General features: G+C 44.0%; 1 protein-coding gene across 1 annotated transcript in view; it reads right to left on the minus strand.

The window, feature by feature from the left end:
- Window positions 1-456: 456 nt before the first annotated feature.
- LOC310784531 (uncharacterized protein) overlaps window positions 457-19,422 on the minus strand; it is an 88,335-nt gene continuing 69,369 nt past the window's right edge. Inside the window, exons 11-13 of the mRNA XM_083645514.1 lie at window positions 11,962-12,564; window positions 3,577-10,028; window positions 457-1,876 (exon numbers count right to left, since the gene is read on the minus strand). Coding sequence (XP_083501640.1) covers window positions 8,263-10,028; window positions 11,962-12,564 — 2,369 coding nt within the window. The 3' untranslated portion in view covers window positions 457-1,876; window positions 3,577-8,262. The remainder of the gene's footprint in view (window positions 1,877-3,576; window positions 10,029-11,961; window positions 12,565-19,422) is intronic.

Consider the following 19,422-nt stretch of genomic DNA (forward strand, 5'->3'; position numbering starts at 1 on the left):
ATTTACAGTCTATGGTTGGACCACCGCCAAAATTTATATCGCCAGCCGGAGCAGAGCCAAAAACATGATTTCAGACGGCAGCCTGTCTTTATCGTCACACGAACACACTACAACACATGCATGGGGCCACTACACACACTCATGCTGACGGTGGCCGGTGAAATATGTCCTCTGCATTTGACCCATCCAGGCTTGTCCTTTCCTCCAGGGGGGCAGGCCAGGAGCAGTGGTCGCTATTTCTTTCCAGTGCCCGGGGACCTTCATTGGACCATCGTTGGACTATGGCTATGTCAAAGATTGGCAGCAACATTGATGTAGTGGTGATTTGCCTTCAATTAAACAATAAAAATAAATAAAAATAAAACATACTGAAAATCAAAGGCCACTGAGGCACCAGGGAATGAATCTTCTCTTACATAGGGAAATAAGTCAATTGTCCAAGCAGGCAGCGTTTCTTAGGATTTATTCACCATTTTGCAAGCAAACAAAGGATTGCCACCTCTCTTGCCCTGGTAAAAAATCATGAACCCTTCCTGGTGCCTGTCTATGGCTGCCCATTATGTAGATTCACCTAAGTGCTGCCAGCACCTTCAAAATAAAAGCTGAATAAGTGCTCAAATAAGCAAAAATAATGATACTAATGTTAGTCAAACTAATTCATTCATATTATTCTTCAAAATAAAATAACTACATAAATGTATAACTTTTAACTCATTCCCCGCCATTGGCGTCTTTGAACGTCATTTAAGAGACAACACTTGCCCGCCATTGCCGTCATAGAACGTCAAGCCGCGTTTTCACCGTCATGTGATAGATGGCTCTCTTACTCACCTTGTGAAATACTACAGCACGTCTAGAGTTGTACAGAAGCGACCATGATTTTCCAACAAATACTCCTGACCTCCAGACACAGACAACCAGTCGCCTCCCCGGGCAAAACGAGAGCGCGAACCGGCAACCCTCTCTTGAGAGCGGGGTGAATCTCTCTGTCACACCGGTGGTACGGTAAAAGCTGTGGCCACTGGCATGTTTGGCCGGAAAGGGAAACCAAATCATTATGAGGTTCATAGTTGAGTGTAACACCGCCAGTATCCGCCATCAGAGACATTTATTCGGTTCAGGGCCTGTGGAGATGACTTCTTTACAAAAATGCATTTTTTTTCTCAGCTTTTTGGGGACAGAGGGACATTTTCAGTGAAACTACCTACATTCAAGTGTCAATAACTAAATAATGGATTAAGGTTGAATCAACCTTATTTTTCTATGAAAGTGGAGGCTCTTCTTTTTCTCTTTATGTTCAGTGTTTGTTTACATAGTCAGAGAAGAAAATATTCTGTGGGTCTTGGAAAAATAGTGAAAATGATGAGAAACCCTGGCGGTGGCTGGCGACTTTTCCTTTGAAACTCTGGCGGGGAATGAGTTAAATATCACTAAAAACAACAAATAGCTCCAACACTCCGGCCCCTAATAGTGAAAAGTCAGTGTAAACCCACAATTACTTTTATTTATATAAAATAAGGGAGCTATTGTCTTTATCTGTACCCTGTCCCTACATAGATTCTTGTCTTCTTCATAATATCTGTCTAGAAGAAACGGATAGAGGGAAGACAGGGTAGAAAGAGAAAAAGAAAGAATAAATGTCAATGATCTTAGACTGTGGCCTCCAGGAGCAAGCAGATTTTTCTTACAGGTCTCTCCCAAGACACTGGACTAAATTTGGAGGCACACCGACCAGACCAATCCTTTGGAGTCAGACTTGGTGCTCAGAACTCAGCTCATCCAGGATCATCTTGGAGCTGTAGGATCAGCAATGATAACAATACTGTATCTCAGTGGTTCTCAACCGTGGGGTCGCCTGGAAATCAAATAGGGTCGCCTGAAAAAAAAAAAAAAAAAAAAAAAATTACACCAGACCCAATTTAATACTACTGAAGATGTTTATGGTCATTTTTTTTTTTTTTTTTTTCAGTTCTGAGTTTAAAGTGATAGCCCTCTATCTTCCCAAAAGCGCTAATTTAGCGTTTGCGCTCGTTTAACGCCGTGCGCAATGAAAATTGGGGACGGACACAAGCGCATGCCTGTGATAATTGTACTGGGCATAGGCGTGCCACATGCCAAAGCAGGCGTTTCAGCGCTAAAATGTGGGATAGATGGCGTTACCCTATCATCAGCAGTGCGCAATTACTTTGCGCTAAGAGCTTTGAAAAGGACCTCTTACGCGCAAATACCTCTGCGCTGGGCGCTCTGCACGGAGATTACGGCTGCGCTCCCAGCGCAGTCTGCGCAGAGAGGTATTTGCGGAGTGGAAAGTGGAATTCCTTTTGGATATGTCATTAAGCACAGCCTTGCAACACCAAGACATCAAATTATGCTGCTTAAATTGGGTATTAGCAGATAATTCAGTGAGGCAATCAACTATAACTCACTGAGAAACTTTTATCACATCGCAAAGAGGGAAATGAATTGAGAAAACGTGTTGGACAGGACATAGGCTATTTACCTTCATAACCCGAAGGGTCATTGGCACCACAGACGATCTGTCAATAAGCTCCCTCTGTCCTCGCACGAGTGAGTACACTCTATTACGCATGGAGAGAATTACAGCATATTGCATGCCTCGCGCAAATAAACCATTGCGAGACGGGAATCTGATTGGTTTTGATTGACGTAATGCCCAGCCTTGCCTGGCCATGCCTGTGAATAATTCTGGTAGTTAAGACCGCCCAGGTGGGGTCGGGTGGGGTCGTCAAAAAGGGCCTTTCTGTGTGGAGTTTGCATGTTCTTCCCGTGCCTCCCGGGGGTTTCCTTCATATAGGAACCCCCTTCACCAAAACATGCACTATCCTGGTTGCTAATGTGGTTCCTCCTCTGGTCGTTAAGGGCGCCTGGGAGGGGAACTGGTTGGAATAGCGTGAACCTCCCACACAACACGTTCTCACTCCGAGCACGTAGCATATTGACGCTTTGTCCCGTCCCTTGTGCGTCGCTTGTTACTAACATGGTACCCTTGAGCGACCCATGAAACGACTTGGGCTTTCCAACTAAACTCAATGTAAACCCATGGAAGTCATCTTTGACGCTTATGGCAACTGCTCCCCCATTAGTCAACTGCTCCCCCATTAGGGTCTGGGGGGAGGTTAGGTTTAGGCATGGGGGGTGGGAGAGTTTAGGTTTAGGGTTAGGGTCTGGGGGAGGTTAGGTTTAGGCATGGGGGTGGGAGAGGTTAGGTTTAGGGTTAGGGTCTGGGAGAGGTTAGCTTCTCCCCCCTCAACGCCGGGTGTAGCGCTGAGGGGGGAAATAGGGACTGCGTTGACCACGCCCGCTAAATAGCGCTTGGCCTGGCGTTAAACGCTAATTTAAGGCCAGTAGGACGATAGGGCCCTATAACTTTAAATCAGGATTCTGAGAATAAAGTCAGAATTCTGAGATTAAAGTCAGAATTCCGAGTTGCTGTCAGAATTTTGAGGAAATAGTTGGTGGAGCTCTTGGTCGAGCCCATTTTGGGTGTTACTGCATCACAAGTAGTATTCAGCTGTCCATCATTTCCAAAAGATCTCTGCCATATACTGTACTTACTTCCATTTTGTCTATGACACGTGGGTGGCTGCGGGTGGCTGCGCCAATCACCGGCCAAGGTGTGCCAGGATGTCTTCAGGGGCATCCCGGGTGGTTCTAAAACTCTTTTTTAAAGAAAAAAGAGAGGCATGCAGTTCACCGCTGCTAGGGTAGGCTGAAGCAGAGAATCCTCATTTTCACTCGTAAAACCTGGGTTGTGGGAAAACCCTAACGTTTTTGTGAGCTCTACCACAGGTGGCACGTGCGAGGATGGCAAGATGAGGAGGCTGAGGATGAACTCTTAACACAACTCATCAGGGGACTACAAGAGAGCTCTGTGAAGCAGGAAATGAAGCGTCTCCTCCGTCGCACACCCGCCATTTGCACAGAGGCCAAAGTCCTGGAGAAGGAGCAGGTGAAAGATTGGACAGAGTCATGAGCCTGCTGTACCTACAACTCCGGGCCTCCACAGACACTTCCAGATACTTTGAGGGCTTCTCCCCTGACTGCCTCTGTCTCTCCGTCATTTCCTGATTCGGGGCCCATGCGATTGGGCAGAACCCACATCACCCCTGAGGAGAGGCAGCGCCGTCTTCTTCTTCTTCTTCTAATGGCTTTCCGGCACACTGCATGCCTTGCGGCACATTGCTGCCTCTCACAGTTAGGGAATAGTCTTCCTCTTCTCACCCAGACCCAATTGTCTGAGTTTGTCAAAAAGCATCCCTGAATATTTCATCTATCTCTGCTCCAGATACGTCCACCTCATCCGATCGAGACAGCGCCGTCTCAACTCCGAGGCCTGTATGTACTGTGGCCAGCCAGGCCATTATGCTGCCACCTGATGATGATGATGTCGTCAGCGCTGTTGTCATTGATGATTTCACTGATGTCACTCCTGAAGGTTACAATGATGATATGATGTCACGGTTGAAGGTTAGTGATTTCACTTATGATGATGTGATGTCACCTTCGAGGGCTATCCACCCTTGTTCAGGACGCAGAACTGAAGCTTGAGGCAGACACAAGCTGAACTGACGCCTAACCATTCACACAAGAAGCCTTCTCTTTTCCTCGGCGTGCCTCCTCGGCGTGCCTTGAACCCGCCCACAACTCCCATTGACTTCATGCCTGGCAGCTTCAAGCTACATCACACCTTGAAAATAGGACTGAATCCTGAATCCTGAACGATCGCTCCAGCGCGGCTTCAGCGTGGCTTCGGTGTTGCTTCGGCGTGGCGTGGGGCTGGTGTGAACGGTCTCACCTGTTAACAAGGACACCAAAATGAAACTGCGTGGCTTCAGCGTGGCTTTGGCATGGCTGCTTCGGCATATAGTGTGAACAGCCACTAAGACTCAGCTCTGCCAGCTTCATGCTGTCAGATCGTAGAATCATCCATGGCCAGGCCACGTCAAGTCTTTACGCTTGCCTGCAAGGTTGCCTGTTATACCGCCACTTCCTGTTTATCAAGTATCAACTGTGTCAAGCCTGTCAAGTCTCTGCGCATGGATCCATTAGACTCCCGCCTAACAGTTTTTCTGGCTCTTACGTGGTTTTACGTCTGGCTCTTATGTGGTTTTACTTGATAGTTTTTGTTTCTTTTATACAAATGTGTAGTAGATGTGTTTTTCTTTCTACCTTGACAGTTTCGACTGACTTCTGCAGTCTTCCTCAGAAGCGTCAAATGACAGCTGTGACGTGTCAACAGCTGTTTAGAGCAGGCCTGGCAGATCTGTCAGGCCGGCCACACACCCACCGTCCTCTGGAGAAGAGAGTCCCAGGTGTGTGAGAGCATGTATTCTCCCTCATCCCTGTTGATGGTCCCGTTGGCCTGCCTCCTGATTTAGACAGCCTCCTTAATCCAGCGTTTGTTTTTATTGGTCTCTGATCCAATGATCTTGGCTTGGTTCCAGTCCATATGATTTTGTCTTCAGTGGTTTGATATTGCTGACTGACTTTAGGTTTTCTTGTTCTGCTTTTTCTTTTTGTGTTCTTGTGAGTCTTCCTGCGGTTTCCTTTTCACATTCCTTTTGATGTTCTTTCTTTCTTGTGGTGAATGTTCTTCCGGTTTCTCCAATGTATGTTTTGTTACATGCCCTGCTTGGTATTTCGTAAATTATGTTGAATTTTTTGTCCGGTTCTATCTTGTCTTTGGGGTGAACTAGAAGTTGTCATTTTGTATGTGGTTTTACTGCTGTGTTTATTTTGTGTTTTTTCATGATCCTTTGGTTCGGTTATCCCTCGGATGTATTGCTATGGTTACTGTGCCTTTGTTGTTGTCCTCGGTTTTCTGTGTGTGTTTTGTTTTCCGTTCTTTTTGTTTCTTTTTTTTGTTCATGACTTGCTGTTTTCCTTTGTTTATGGCCCATTTGGGGTATTGACAGAGTGTGAGTGCATGTTGTGTGTTTCTCCTCCCGTCTGTCTTCTTCGTCTGTGATAGTTGGCCCGTTCGTAGTGTTCTGACTACGGATAGTTTGTGTGCTCTGGGGTGCTCAGATGACCAGAGTAGATTTTCTGTAAACTGTGATCTTTATGCTGCGATCGTCTTTGTGATGAATTTTCATGTCAAGAAATGCTATGGTCCTCTTTGTTTCTTCTTCGTGAGTGAACTTGATGTTTCCGGTGCTGTCCATGTTGTTCAGGTGGTCTGTGAGTTCTTGTGTGTGTCCATCTTTTATTTTTCCCAGAATGTCATCGATGTATCTTTTCCAGAGGGTGGGTTTGCAGTGTGTGGGTGCTGTATTGATGGCTCTGATTTCCAGGTCTTCCATGAAGAAGCTGTTTATTATTTACGTCCGTCTCTTACGTGGCTTTACGTCTGGGTCTTATGTAGTTTTACGTCTGTCTCTTACGTGTTTTTACGTCTGGCTCTTATTTAGTTTTACGTCTGTCTCTTACGTGGTTTTATGTCTGGCTCTTACGTGGTTTTACGTCTGGCTCTTACGTGGTTTTACTCTTATGTCGTTTTACCACGGCTCTTATGTGGTTTTACATCTGGCTCTTATGTGGTTTTACGTCTGGCTCTTATGTGGTTTTACATCTGGCTTTTATGTGGTTTTACGTCTGGCTCTTATGTGGTTTTACATCTGGCTCTTACGTGGTTTTACGTCTGGCTCTTATGTGGTTTTACATCTGGCTCTTATGTGGTTTTACATCTGACTCTTATGTGGTTTTACATCTGGCTCTTATGTGGTTTTATGTCCGGCTCTTACGTGGTTTTACGTCTGGCTCTTATGTGGTTTTACATCTGGCTCTTACGTGGTTTTACGTCCGGCTCTTAAGTTGTTTTACATTGGCTCTTACGTTGTTTTACATCTGGCTCTTACGTGGTTTTACGTCTGGCTCTTATGTGGTTTTACATCTGGCTCTTATGTGGTTTTATGTCCGGCTCTTACGTGGTTTTACGTCTGGCTCTTATGTGGTTTTACATCTGGCTCTTACGTGGTTTTACGTCTGGCTCTTATGTCGTTTTACATCTGGCTCTTACGTGGTTTTACGTCTTGTTGTTATGTGGTTTTTACCGCGCCGGAGTCCCGGTAAATTATCAAGCCGCTACGCGGCCTGATAATCTAGTTCTACAAAACGAAATGACTAAATGTGTATTACCTATTAACTATAACGAGAAACAACAAATAGCTCCAACATACTAGACCATCCAACTCCTTTATAATTACAGAGGGAATCCCATTCTCCACTATATGTGACCTTTAATACAATGCAACAATGCCATTATTTTACAGATGCTCAGTTGACATCCTTGATTGATCTGTTCAGTTTAGTTGCAGTTATCAAACATCTAAGGCCATGTTCACATTACAGGCAAATCTGATTTGCTGATGAAGTCATTAATCATCATTATCTTGATTGGTTTCCCAAATCTGATTTGGGAGTGTGTCCGCACTGCCACAAATCTGATTTTCAAGTTGGATCTGTGTGTCCAGACCTAAACAGCCTATCTGCATGGGTTGCTATGTTAAAGACGTGGGCGTCAGTAAATACGTACGTTGGTAACGTGGTTTTCTTGTGCAGAAGCATTTGATGACGAATTTTGAGTGACGTTCAAATCAGATTTGGTGGATCTGCGCGTCGAAAGCACATTTGAAGCAGATTGGAAACTACCTATGTGGTTTGGGACAAGTGACACAAATCAGACTTGGAGCATCCAGACTCATAAAACCAATCTGGATAAAGTCATTAATAGGTCACTAAAGTTCAGAAATCAGATTTGGCCTCCTACAGGCAGACCCGATTTGCTGCTAAAGTCGTTAATCATCATTATCTTGATTGGTTTGCCAAATCTGATTTGGGAGTGTGTCCGCACTGCCACAAATCTGATTTGGGCAAGTGTTCAAGTCGGATCTGTGTGTCCAGATACAATCAGCCAACATACAATGTTTTTTGGCAGTGTTTGCATGTCTGCTCTCTGCTCTTCAAGTCCCCACCCCCTGCAAAACACACTCTCAAATCTGATTTGGGTGATCAGCGCGTCCACACAAGTCACATCAGTCGAAAGCAGGTCACTAAAGTTCACAAATCACATTTGGCCTCCTAGTCTGAACATGGCCTAAATGAACAGACAGAACATCATCAGAGAATGATGCATTTGATTTTGTATGTTCCTTTTACGTCTTCTATTACTTTTTCATATTTTCTCCGTCGTTGGAAGTGTTACTGTTTGTATATTGCAACAGTAACAGAAGCTTGCTGACGTCAACATTGGGTCGGACCATGTGAGACTAGTTTCTCATGGTCTTGCTTCAGCTCTTTCAGTAGCACTTCTTGCTTGTCAAACAGAGCTGAATATTCTTTGACATATTTCTTTCTGAATTCATCGATTTCCTCAACTTGCTGGCCTAGTCTTTGTATGTTCTTCTGCCTTTTCTCAAGATTTTTCATATAGTCTTCCTCTAATTGCTGCATTTCCTCCTGCTTTTTCCTCTTCCTGTCTTCTTCTTCTCTCATTTCTTGTTCTTTCTTTCTCTCCTCACGCTCCTTGTTAATATGTTCCTCCTTTTCCTTCAGTTTGGCTCTCAGTTCTCTCTCTCGTTCAAATCCAGATCTCTGATTTCTGGCTTCCTCTTCATATTTCTTCTTCATATTGTCCAGTTTTTTCTCATAGTCTTCCTCTAATTCTTTTCTCTGCTTTTCCTCTTGTTCTCTTCTGAGTCGATCCTCTTCTTTTCCTTTCTTTTCATCTCCTTTAAAAAGCTCTTTGAGCGTTTTAAATCTTGTTTGCTCCTCCTCTCGTCTCTGTTCATCTTCCTGATGTCTTTTTTGCCACCATTCTTTTCGTTCCTTCTCCGAAGCCTCTCTTTCTTTTCTCATCTCTTCTCTACTCTGCTCCAGCATTTTGTTAATGTTTTCCTTTTCCTTTGATTCTGATGTTACTTTTTTCTCCAAAGCTTCACATTTTTGTTCCCAGTTCTGTCGCTGCATTTCCTCCTGCTTTCTCCTCTTCCTGTCTTCTTCTTCTCTCATCTGCTCATACTCTTCTTTGAGCTTTTTAAATCTTGTTTGCTCCTCCCCTCGTCTCTGTTCATCTTCCTGATGTCTTTTTTGCCACCATTCTTTTCGTTCCTTCTCCCAAGCCTCTCTTTCTTTTCTCATCTCTTCTCTACTCTGCTCCAGCATTTTGTAATTTTTCCCCTTTTCGTTTGATTCTGATTTTACTTTTTTCTCCAAAGCTTCACATTTTTGTTCCCAGTTCTGTCGCTGCATTTCCTCCTGCTTTTTCCTCTTCCTGTCTTCTTCTTCTCTCATCTGCTCGTACTCTTTTCTGACCTTTTTACATCTTGTGCGCTCCTTCTCTCTTCTCTGTTCATCTTCGTGGTATCTTTTTGCACGGAATTCTTTTTGTTCCATCTCCCAAGCCTTTCGTTCTTTTCTCATCTCTTCTCTAAACTGCTCCAACTTTTCCCGTTCCTTCTTCGAAATCTTCTCTACAGCCTGTTCAGTACAGGTGAGATAACTGTTTTCAACCAGCATATTCTCTATCTCTTTCATTAATTCTTCAAGGTCGTTTTCAGGAAGATCTTTTTCATCAAGGTTGATAATGTGGTGCCTTTGTCTGCAATCACTGATGACTTGACTTACTAGGGAATCATCTCCCTCCTCATTTGTGGTGATGACCATTGAGTATTTAAAGGCATCTTGACCAAACAGACTCAGGGTAGACATCAGTTTGCCCTTCTCCTCCTCTGTGAATTCAGAAGGCTTCACTAACAGCAACAGTACATTTGGCCCAGGGTCACAAAGAGCCACGCAGTTCCACATCACTTGTTTCACTGTTTCCACTGATAGATGACTGAAGGTATCTGGGGTTTTTACGACTGTTAAAGACTTTCCCTTCCACTTTCCATGGGCGGCCACACACTGCTTGTCTGAGATTTGAAAAGCTTTTTCTCTCATGATGAAGTTGCCAAGTGCTGTCTTTGTGGTTTCACTTTCTCCAAACAGAACAATCCTGAGTCCAGATGCTGTAAAACAACAAAAACATTACAATGTATTTATAAGATGATAGCAATCTACACTCACTACACTCTCACCACCCTCTGTCATCACATCTTATCATCATTATCATCATCATCATCATCATCAGTATGTCTGTCTGTCTGTCCGTCTGTCTGTTTGTTTCTCTGTCCCATTGTGATTGTCCCACTGTGATGTCATAAATCCTACTGTGACATCATCAGTGATGTCATATATCCCTCATAAATCCCACTGATGAAATCCCACTGTCACATCTTCAGTGATGTCATAAATCCCACTGTGACATCATCAGTGATGTCATGAATCTGACATCATCAGTGATGCTGGTCTCATTGGCCACACAGCAGCCGAGCTGCGGGCAAGGACGCGCTGCGAATGCGAGCTACAGGACGGGCGAAGTTGCGCAGCGGCCGAGCTAGCGAGCTAGCGTAGCAGGCGAGCCTAGGAATAGAGCATGCGTAGCGTGCGAGAACCATAGTCATCATCATCATCATCAGTATATAAATGGGAGCTGGGGCTCTGTCTGTTTCTCTGTCCCACTGTGATTGTCCCACTTTGATGTCATAAATCCCATTGTGACATCATCTGTGATGTCATAAATCCCAGTGATGTCATGAATCCCACTGTGACATCATCAGTGATGTCATAAATCTGACATCATCAGTACTGCTGGTCTCATTGGCCGCACAGCAGCCGAGTTGCAGCGGCCGAGCTGCGAATGCAAGCTGCAGGGCCAGCTTGGGGAGCTGCAGGACGGGCGAAGCGAGCCCGCATAGCGGGCGAGTCTAGGAATCCCGATGACTCAGCCTTCTTCGGCTGTGTAATTTCGAGTTCAACTGCTCCACAGCGCCAGATGTATCGGTTCGGTGCTCGGTGGTGCGAGGGTGTACTGCAGTTTACAATTTAGACCAGCGGCTGCGCTTCCTTGAATATCGTGGATATAAGACTCGATCCAGTTGCTGTAGCCCTTTTTTTGAATCCTGTACACATTCATCTACCCATTATCGATGTGATCAAACGAAATTGGTGCCAGAACTCAAACTTTTGGTCTACTGCCCCCTGTTCAGACAGGGGTTTGGGTGAGAGTCTCGTTGCATTCCCAACCAGCGGGTGACGTAATTCCAAGATGGCTGCGCTGTGAATATGGTGTATTGACAGGCTTCCGTCTGAAATCGTGTTTTTTGTTGTTGTCTTTGTGCACCATCGGCCGTTCAATCACAGTTGCTCGAGTGAGATCACTGATGACATCACAACTGCCTGAGTGACATCACAGTTGGGCAAATGAGCGCCATCATCAATCACCTGGGCGCTGTTGGTATCGACGTCAACTCGACTTTATTGGTAGAAAAGGTTGACTTGAAAAAAATCAGGAGCCTGCAACCCCTAATATCAACATGGAATGGCATCTGGCACTGGATAGTTGGAACTGATATTTCACACCATTTTTAGTGACTGAGAACCGTGCTTACAGCTGTAATGCAAGGATTTACATTTCGTTTAAACTAATTTAAGGAAACAATATCTTGGCATCATGTTACAGATGGCAGGCTAATCAACACTTTATTCATTCACCTTCTCTTCATGTTTTCTGCACCAAGAAATCCCCGTTCGTCTGCTTGCAGAAACTCCGCCCCCGCCAGCTGGTATGGTTCATTAACACTTGTTAAGGCTCAATGCGATTCTCCGTGAATGTGCGCACACAGAAAAAATCTAAATAAACAATCTGTAGTTCAAACCGCGACCATCGAGCAGAAAATCTGTTCATTTCCCTCAAGCTCTTGGCTCAGAATACATGAAGAGAAGGTAAACACTCATCTGCATCTCATCTCTTGACATCATACAAAATGTTGAAAATCGGCCAAGCCTTCCTTTAATTAAGAAACTTCTTATCATATCTTCAAAGTGTTTTCCTGCACTTACCAAGTGCTGCTTCTCTTGGTTTCAGATGATCAGTTGAACCAGTTGCATCTTCACATACATCACACCTCACAGGCACATGCTCCTCATTGTTCTCCTTCACAATTTGGTCCAGGTGTGTTAACAGCTCTGGGAGTTCAAGTTTCTGCTTCAAGTACCTGCTTCTACATTTTCTGATCATGTCTTGTAGGACTGGATCTTGCATGTAGTTTTCCATGACACCTGGACTATGCTCTCTGGGTGTTGATATCAATACCAGTGAATGATCAAATGAGCGCTCACTGAAGGTTTCCAGGACGTTCTGTAAACTCAGGCTCTGTTCCTCAGTGAAGTCTTCAGGCTGTAGAACCAGCAGGAAAACATGAGGTCCAGGAGCAGAGAGACTCACACAGTCTGCTACATGCTTTGTGAGTTTGTGTTGGGAGATGTTGGGAAGCAGCAGATCTGGAGTGTTGATGACCATTATTTTTTGCTCCTTTAACCATGCTTTCTTTCTCAGACAGTAGTCAGGTATTTCCTGAGTGTTTAACCCAGTGTCTCCCAGTATGAAGTTCCCCACCTCATTCCTCTCAGACCAGCCGTTCCCCAGCAGCACAACTCTCAGATCTGAAATTAAAACAAAGGAGACTTCAGCTCAGCCACAATAAACCAGCAATATATATATTTTGTTTTACATCAAAAGTCCCACTAATACACATTTTTTGTTACCAAAGAAAGCAGCAGGGGGTAGCAGCAGCAGAAGCAACATGGGCTTTTAAACTTTTAGATTGCACTCTCAACCCGTTCACTTTCTCCACGGCTGCAGGCTCTCTCTTCCCCCTCCCTTCTCACACGGCTGCCCAGGCCCGGCGTCAGGTCAGCCAAAACTAAATAAAAACTTCCCGGTAAAAATTTCTAAATAATTTTGCCTTACTCATGCACGTTGGAGGAGAAAAATGTGTTTCAACAAACAAAGCAGCAAACATTGTATCAAAATACCCATTGTGGTGTTAAGATTACATAGGAGTGAAACTGTGGCTGTAAAGCATTACTCAAAATTAAAATGAATGTTAACGTTACAACAAGGGTTTTATTTTGAAAGAGCTAAAGCGGATGACCTACTTACATTCTGGCTGACTTGACGCAGTCTATGCGCCTGGCGCTCGTGCATGAAATGCTTTTTTCTGTCGGCATATTCCGTCAATGCAAAGTTATGAACTGTTAAGAAAGTAAAATTTCAGCCTGTGGGAATCACTGACTCGCGCCAGAAAAGGGGGCCCCGGGTCTGTTTATCATTATGTGTAATACCCGAGTGGATGTGAGAAGATCATGAGACAAACACATGAAAACACACAGTGCCCCGCACGTGAGGCTTGTCACAAACTGCAAAGCGCATCATCTGTTGCCACAAGATGGCACTAAATGAATGGATCATTGAATCTGATGAGGTCAATGAGGTGAAGGGTCAACGGCCAAAGGGTAGAGATTGGCCATAGGCTAGCAGCCGTGGCAATGATCAATCATTAGGGACGGCGACGGGGTTCCAACCGGGTTGCCGTAGTCCCAAAAGCACATATCACTAAGCTGTGCGACACCAAAACACTACGGCTACTTCTTCCTGAGTGCTGCTGGCAACAGCGGACATGCTTATGAACAAAGAATAAATTCTGTCAAATTAGCAGACATATTTAACAAATATACTCTTTATCCATACAACTACTAATGATAGAATCGAATATACACGGAATGACAATGCCAAATACGATGAAAACTTGTAATTCACATGCTAACAGCTTGGCGTACTGCGGGGGACGTCAAACTACCCCTTCTCCTGTAGTTGGCAGCTGGGCTACAACGGGGGAGGTGGCTAGATAGAATTGTGCATGCGCAAAGTGGGTCTCGATGCCGTTGTTGTTGCTCCAAGCCATGGTTGCTTAAACTCCCTAATATTATACTAACTAATTATACGTAGTTAATAGTTCAAAATGGCAATCAAGTTATCATTAGGGGTTCAAGGCCCGAAGTTGCTGAAGCCCTATTGTTTTTGTGCTGGTTTATTATCGTTGTTCTCCATGTTGTTCATCTGTTGTTCATCTGCCTCGATGCAAATTCCTGGGAGTTGGTAAATCGCAGAGACCTGACATTTGGCACAATGACAGATATTGGTGGCTAGTTTCTGCTCAAGAAATATTTTTCGAATCGGCCTGAAGGTGGCACTATAATTAAAGGTTTTACCTTAAAGGCCATAACCTCCACGCCGTTTGTCCGATTTACAAGCAAGTTTTTTCCACATGTTCAGGTGAACCTGCTCTACAAATTTGCCTCAACGACGCTCAAGGTCCGCCTGGAAAGTTTTTGAGATATTTTGAAAAGTTTTTCAACATCTCCTAGACCGTTTGACCGATTTCCATCAAAATCGCCAGGAAGAATCTATGGAGCAAGTTCCACAATCCTGATTTGGGGAATTTTGAAATCTATTTTCGTTTCGGAGATATTAACCCTAAAAGTTGTGAGAGGACGTGGCCTCTCAGCTAAATTGTCATAACTTCATGGCTGATTAATGAATCGTGATGAAACTTGGTGGAGATGTTTGGAGATCATCACAGATAGGGCTGGGCGATATGACCAAAATCCCGTATCCCGATATAGCTCATTTTATATCCAGATTACGATATATATCACGATACAGCACATTTTCAGTAAATTCAATGGTTTATATAAAATTACCTCATGGAAATGCATTTTGAAATGATATACTCAACAAATAAAGCTACTTAGTCTCATATTTGATTATCTTTCTTTCTTTATTTTCTTGGTTTCTTTATTTAGAACTTTTGTGCAAATTTTCAAACTTTTAAATGCTCAACATTTCTCAGTCATGTCGACAACTTCTGTTCTGATTCTGATCGAACATGTAGCCAGTAGCCTACTGGGTAACAACACTACTCTCTCTGACTTCTCAGTATCATGCATGCATTACTTCACTTCCAAATATTCTTTTTTGTCTAGAGGTAGAGGTACTGAGGTAGCCTGCATAGAAAACAGTAACACTTACAATATAAGTCAACTAAAACACTCAGTTTGAAATACAAATGTAAAACTTCTAGTTTAAAGTGCAGCAGCCAAATCAGGATCATGATATACATGTAAAATAGAACAAGTAAAAAAAAACACTCCAAGTTTTTGAATGGTAGCAGCAGAGCAAATGAAAATAAATACAGGCCTAGACAATAAAAAAAATATTGCTGTATAAAATACAAAATGTAAACATGGATGGATCCCTTCAAAGTTTAAAGTGTAGCTGAAGGATCACAATATAGTATACACTATACTATAAGTATAACTAAAGTCCTTCAAGTAGCCTGGATATGAAAACATCCAAAGATAAAAAAAAAAGAGACATTTGGCACTTGGCAGCATTCAGCAACACAGACAGACATAAAGACAGGCAGACAGACAGAGACAGACAGACAGACAGACAGACAGACAGACAGACAGACAGACAGAGACAGACAGACAGACAGACAGACAGACAGACAGACAGACAGAGACAGACATAAAGACAGACAGACAGACAGACAGAGACAGACAGACAGACAGACAGACAGACAGAGACAGACAGACAGACAGACAGACAGACAGACAGACAGACAGACAGACAGACAGACAGACAGACAACGTTTCAGGCTTCTACAGGTTGAGTGCCAGGAATACAAGCTGGTCAACTCTTGCTGGTTTAAGTGCTGACCTCTGACATGTAACAATGTTCCCACTTGCACTGAATGCGCGCTCTGATGGGGAACTTGTGGCAGGGATGCACAAGTATTTCCTTGCTAGCTTGGCCACTAGGGGGAAATGTGCCTCATGCTGCCTCCACCATTCCAGTGGGTCTGTGTCTGGACCAGCATCTAGTTGGAGGTAGAGGTTGAGCTCCTTTTCAATGGACTCTCTGCTTGACTGAGGGACCGCTTGGCTTGGCTTCTCTGCTTGTTTAAAGTAGCTGCTCAAACTCTTCTTTTTCTTCTTAGCAGGGACCACCTCTGGCTCATCCTCATCTCTGGCAGCTGTGGCTGTTGGCAGGGGGGGGGGGACAGCCTCTGCTTGTTCAGCCACCAGCCTCTGCATCTCTGCAGCAGCTCTCGTCTTCATGTAGTCGATCCTCTCTTCTTTGATGTATGTGGTTTTGAACCGAGGGTCAACAAGAGAAGCCATGTCGAGCAGCTCCTTGGTTGCCTGGTCATCATACTTCTCATTTAGGTAGGTTAGTATGGCCTCTTTAATGGTCGTGGTGAGCGGAGTGTCCTCATCCTGATGCTTGAGTATCTGGTTGTTGAACAGATGGAGGACGGGTTTCAGGTAGGAAACACTTGGGTAGAGCTCCCCAGACAAGGCATCCGTAAACTCCTTGAGAGGACTCAGTGCCTTGTTCATGGACTCCAGAACGTCCATGTCCTGCCAAGTTAGGGCCAGATGACGTGTTTTCTTGTCGGCACGGAGGACCTGTGAGATAGCTTTCTCCTGCTCGATGACCCTTTCAACCATCTCTTGCATCGAGCCCCACCTGGTAGGGGTTTCTGTGATCAGCTGATGAGGGGGCAAGGGTGGTGTTTGTTCTGCTTGAGCCTTGGCCAGTTCCCGTCTTCTCTTCCATGAATTGGAGAAGGCAGCCACGGTCTTCTTGCAGACGCCGGAAAAATCATGATAAAAAGGCAGGTGGAATATTCTTATTTCTAGCTTTTTTAGCTCAGAATGAAACTCAATTGGAGGAGTATTTCGCCATTCATGGCTGTTGTTAGCATGGCTGTTACTCTAACTAAAATGTTTCCATAGACTATACATTAAGGTATTACTGTACTGAAATAAATAAATAAATAAATAAATAAATAAATAAATATAAATATTAAACTATATATTTATTTATTTTACATCGGTTTAGAGTTAGACCACTCACCAATGGCTAGATGAAGACGGTGACCAAAGCACTGTAGGCATGTCCAGTCATTCAGCTGAAGGGCAAGGATGTTGTTGGAGGCGTTATCGGTGGTGACACAGACCATGTGATCCTCATGCAGTCCCCACGACTCGAGAGCTTCCCTGAGACCTCTGGCCAGCATTTCTCCCGTGTGGTCATCTGGGAAATAGCTAGTCTGTAAGCACCGACTGCGGAGGTTCCACTCCTGGTCGATGAAGTGGATCGTCAGGCTCATATATGGATGTGTCGTTCGGCTCGACCACATATCTGTTGTTGTAGCATAGTACATCACCTGGTGTATTTCATCCTCCACTTTGGCCCGGCACTCGTCATATAAGCCAGGCAAGACGACTCGGCCGAAGTGTTTTCGGCTTGGCATTGTGTATCTTGGATCGAGTGTTTGCACCAACTCACGAAACCCCCGTTTCTCTACCGTGTAAATTGAAGCCATATCTTTGCAGATGTGCTTTGCAATGGCAGTAGTGATCTGCTTGGATCTTCGGGAGTCTTTGCTGTATGGTGTGCCACGGGCAAACGCCTCTTGTAACGTCTGGACCTTATTTTCTTTCACTAACGCTAACAACGCAACTCGACTGTGCTCTGAGTCTTGCGGCTTTCAGACGTTGGCTCTCTCCGTACTCTTTATCGTGATTCTTGCGCAGGTGGTATTGGTAAAATAGGTTAGTGGTGTTTGAGTCCGTTGTTGTGACCGGGCTGCGGCATACTCTACAAAGTACGGTTTTCTGCTCCACGTCGGTCTTTTTAAATCCAAACCACAGCCATGCGATCGAAGAAGCACCCCTTTTAGGTACAAGCTCCTCGTCTTGCGTTGGCTGGTCCTCGTTGTCATCTTGTTGTGGTGTCGGAGCCGCTGGAGGTTCAGTTTCTCCCTCCATGTTTGTTTCTGCTGTTCTTTAGCAGCGTGCGTGCTGCGCATGTGCCGTGTGGAAGAACACAAAGCGTTGTGACGTAAACTATTGCCGCAAAGCCTGTGTTTTGCGACACGGCGATATAAACGATAGAGCTTCATATCAAACGAAATACATTTTCTATCGTTTAGACGAAATATATCGTCATATCGCCCAGCCCTAATCACAGACCATGTGTGTCAAATTTTGTGCACACATGGTCTGTGCACACTGTTTGTCCAATGATCGTGAAACTTAGCAGACATATCAAGGAGAATGTTCTAGTCAAAATCAGAAGTTTTGTCATCATTGGTGAAAGTGGGCGGGGTCTATGGTGTAAGCATGTAATAGTGGTAAATCAAGTCCATTGGCATAATCAGTCCCAAACTTCTCAGCCTCATCTGGAATGGCATTTTGGACATGCTATTGTGTGATTTGAGCAAGGGGGGCACCAAGGGGGCACCGCAGATGTCAAAAGTGCGCGTGGCCTAACACAAAAAGGCCGTAACGTCACACCTGTTTGTCCAATGATCGCGGAACTTGGCAGATATATCAAGTAGGCTGTACTAGTCAAAATTGGAGGTTTTGTCATAATTGGTGAAAATGGGCGGGGCCTATATAGCAATCACTATTACATTACATTACATTGCGTCATTTGGCAGACGCTTTTATCCAAAGCGACTTACAATAACACATTTTTGTCAGCAATAGAGCAATCAACTATGCAACACAGTCTATGACAACTACAACTTCTGTAAGGAATAGTGGTACAAGTTTAGTTTAGGTTAGTTTAGATTTTTTTTTTTTTTTTTTTTTTTTTTTTTTTTTTGAGAGAGAAAGAAGTTAGTTCAAGAAGGGCCCAGATGGCAGCTATATGTAATAGCAGGTCAATCAAAATGAGTTGATACATAGCAGAGACATGAGATTTTGCACAATGACAGATTGGTAACTATTACTACAGTAGCTCCAGAAATATTTATCGAATCGGCCTGCTGGGGGCGCTGTAATTACAGGTTAAAATTCCCAACTTTGAAAGGCCATAACTCCCACGCCGTTTCTCCAATTTTCAAGCAACTTTTTTCCACACGTTCAGCTGAACGTGCACGTGCTCCACAAATTTCCCTCCAGGACTATTAGGGGTTCAATTTGCGCAAGGCTTGAACCCCTGCTATTGCTGCTTGTGGCTATATTTGCATCTGTTATTGTGCTACATGGCAACAACTTCAAAGCTCATTGTAAACAAGGGAATGCAGAATTTCTAAAAAAGCATTTAAAAACACGCATTTACATTCCAAAAGTCATAAAAGTTATTCACATTTGTGAAGATTATCCTGCTGAACCCAAATCCGCATTCCCATAAACTTTTGTTAACCACAGACTTTATTTTATGCATTTAAGTGAAATCCCTATTGTAAAACCCCATTCACTTTTCCTCTTATGAACCCAGAAGTATACTTCTGGACTCATTCCTGATGTTCTCTATTGCAGTAGGAGGATAGTAGGATTTATGACTCAACATCATGGACTAATGTGTAGTCGTACACACCTCAATGATATTATACCATTTTAAACTTTTATTTAGACTATATTATGTAGCCTATCGAT

Source organism: Poromitra crassiceps, assembly GCF_964638095.1.
Source record: "Poromitra crassiceps genome assembly, chromosome: 10".
NCBI lineage: Eukaryota > Metazoa > Chordata > Actinopteri > Beryciformes > Melamphaidae > Poromitra > Poromitra crassiceps.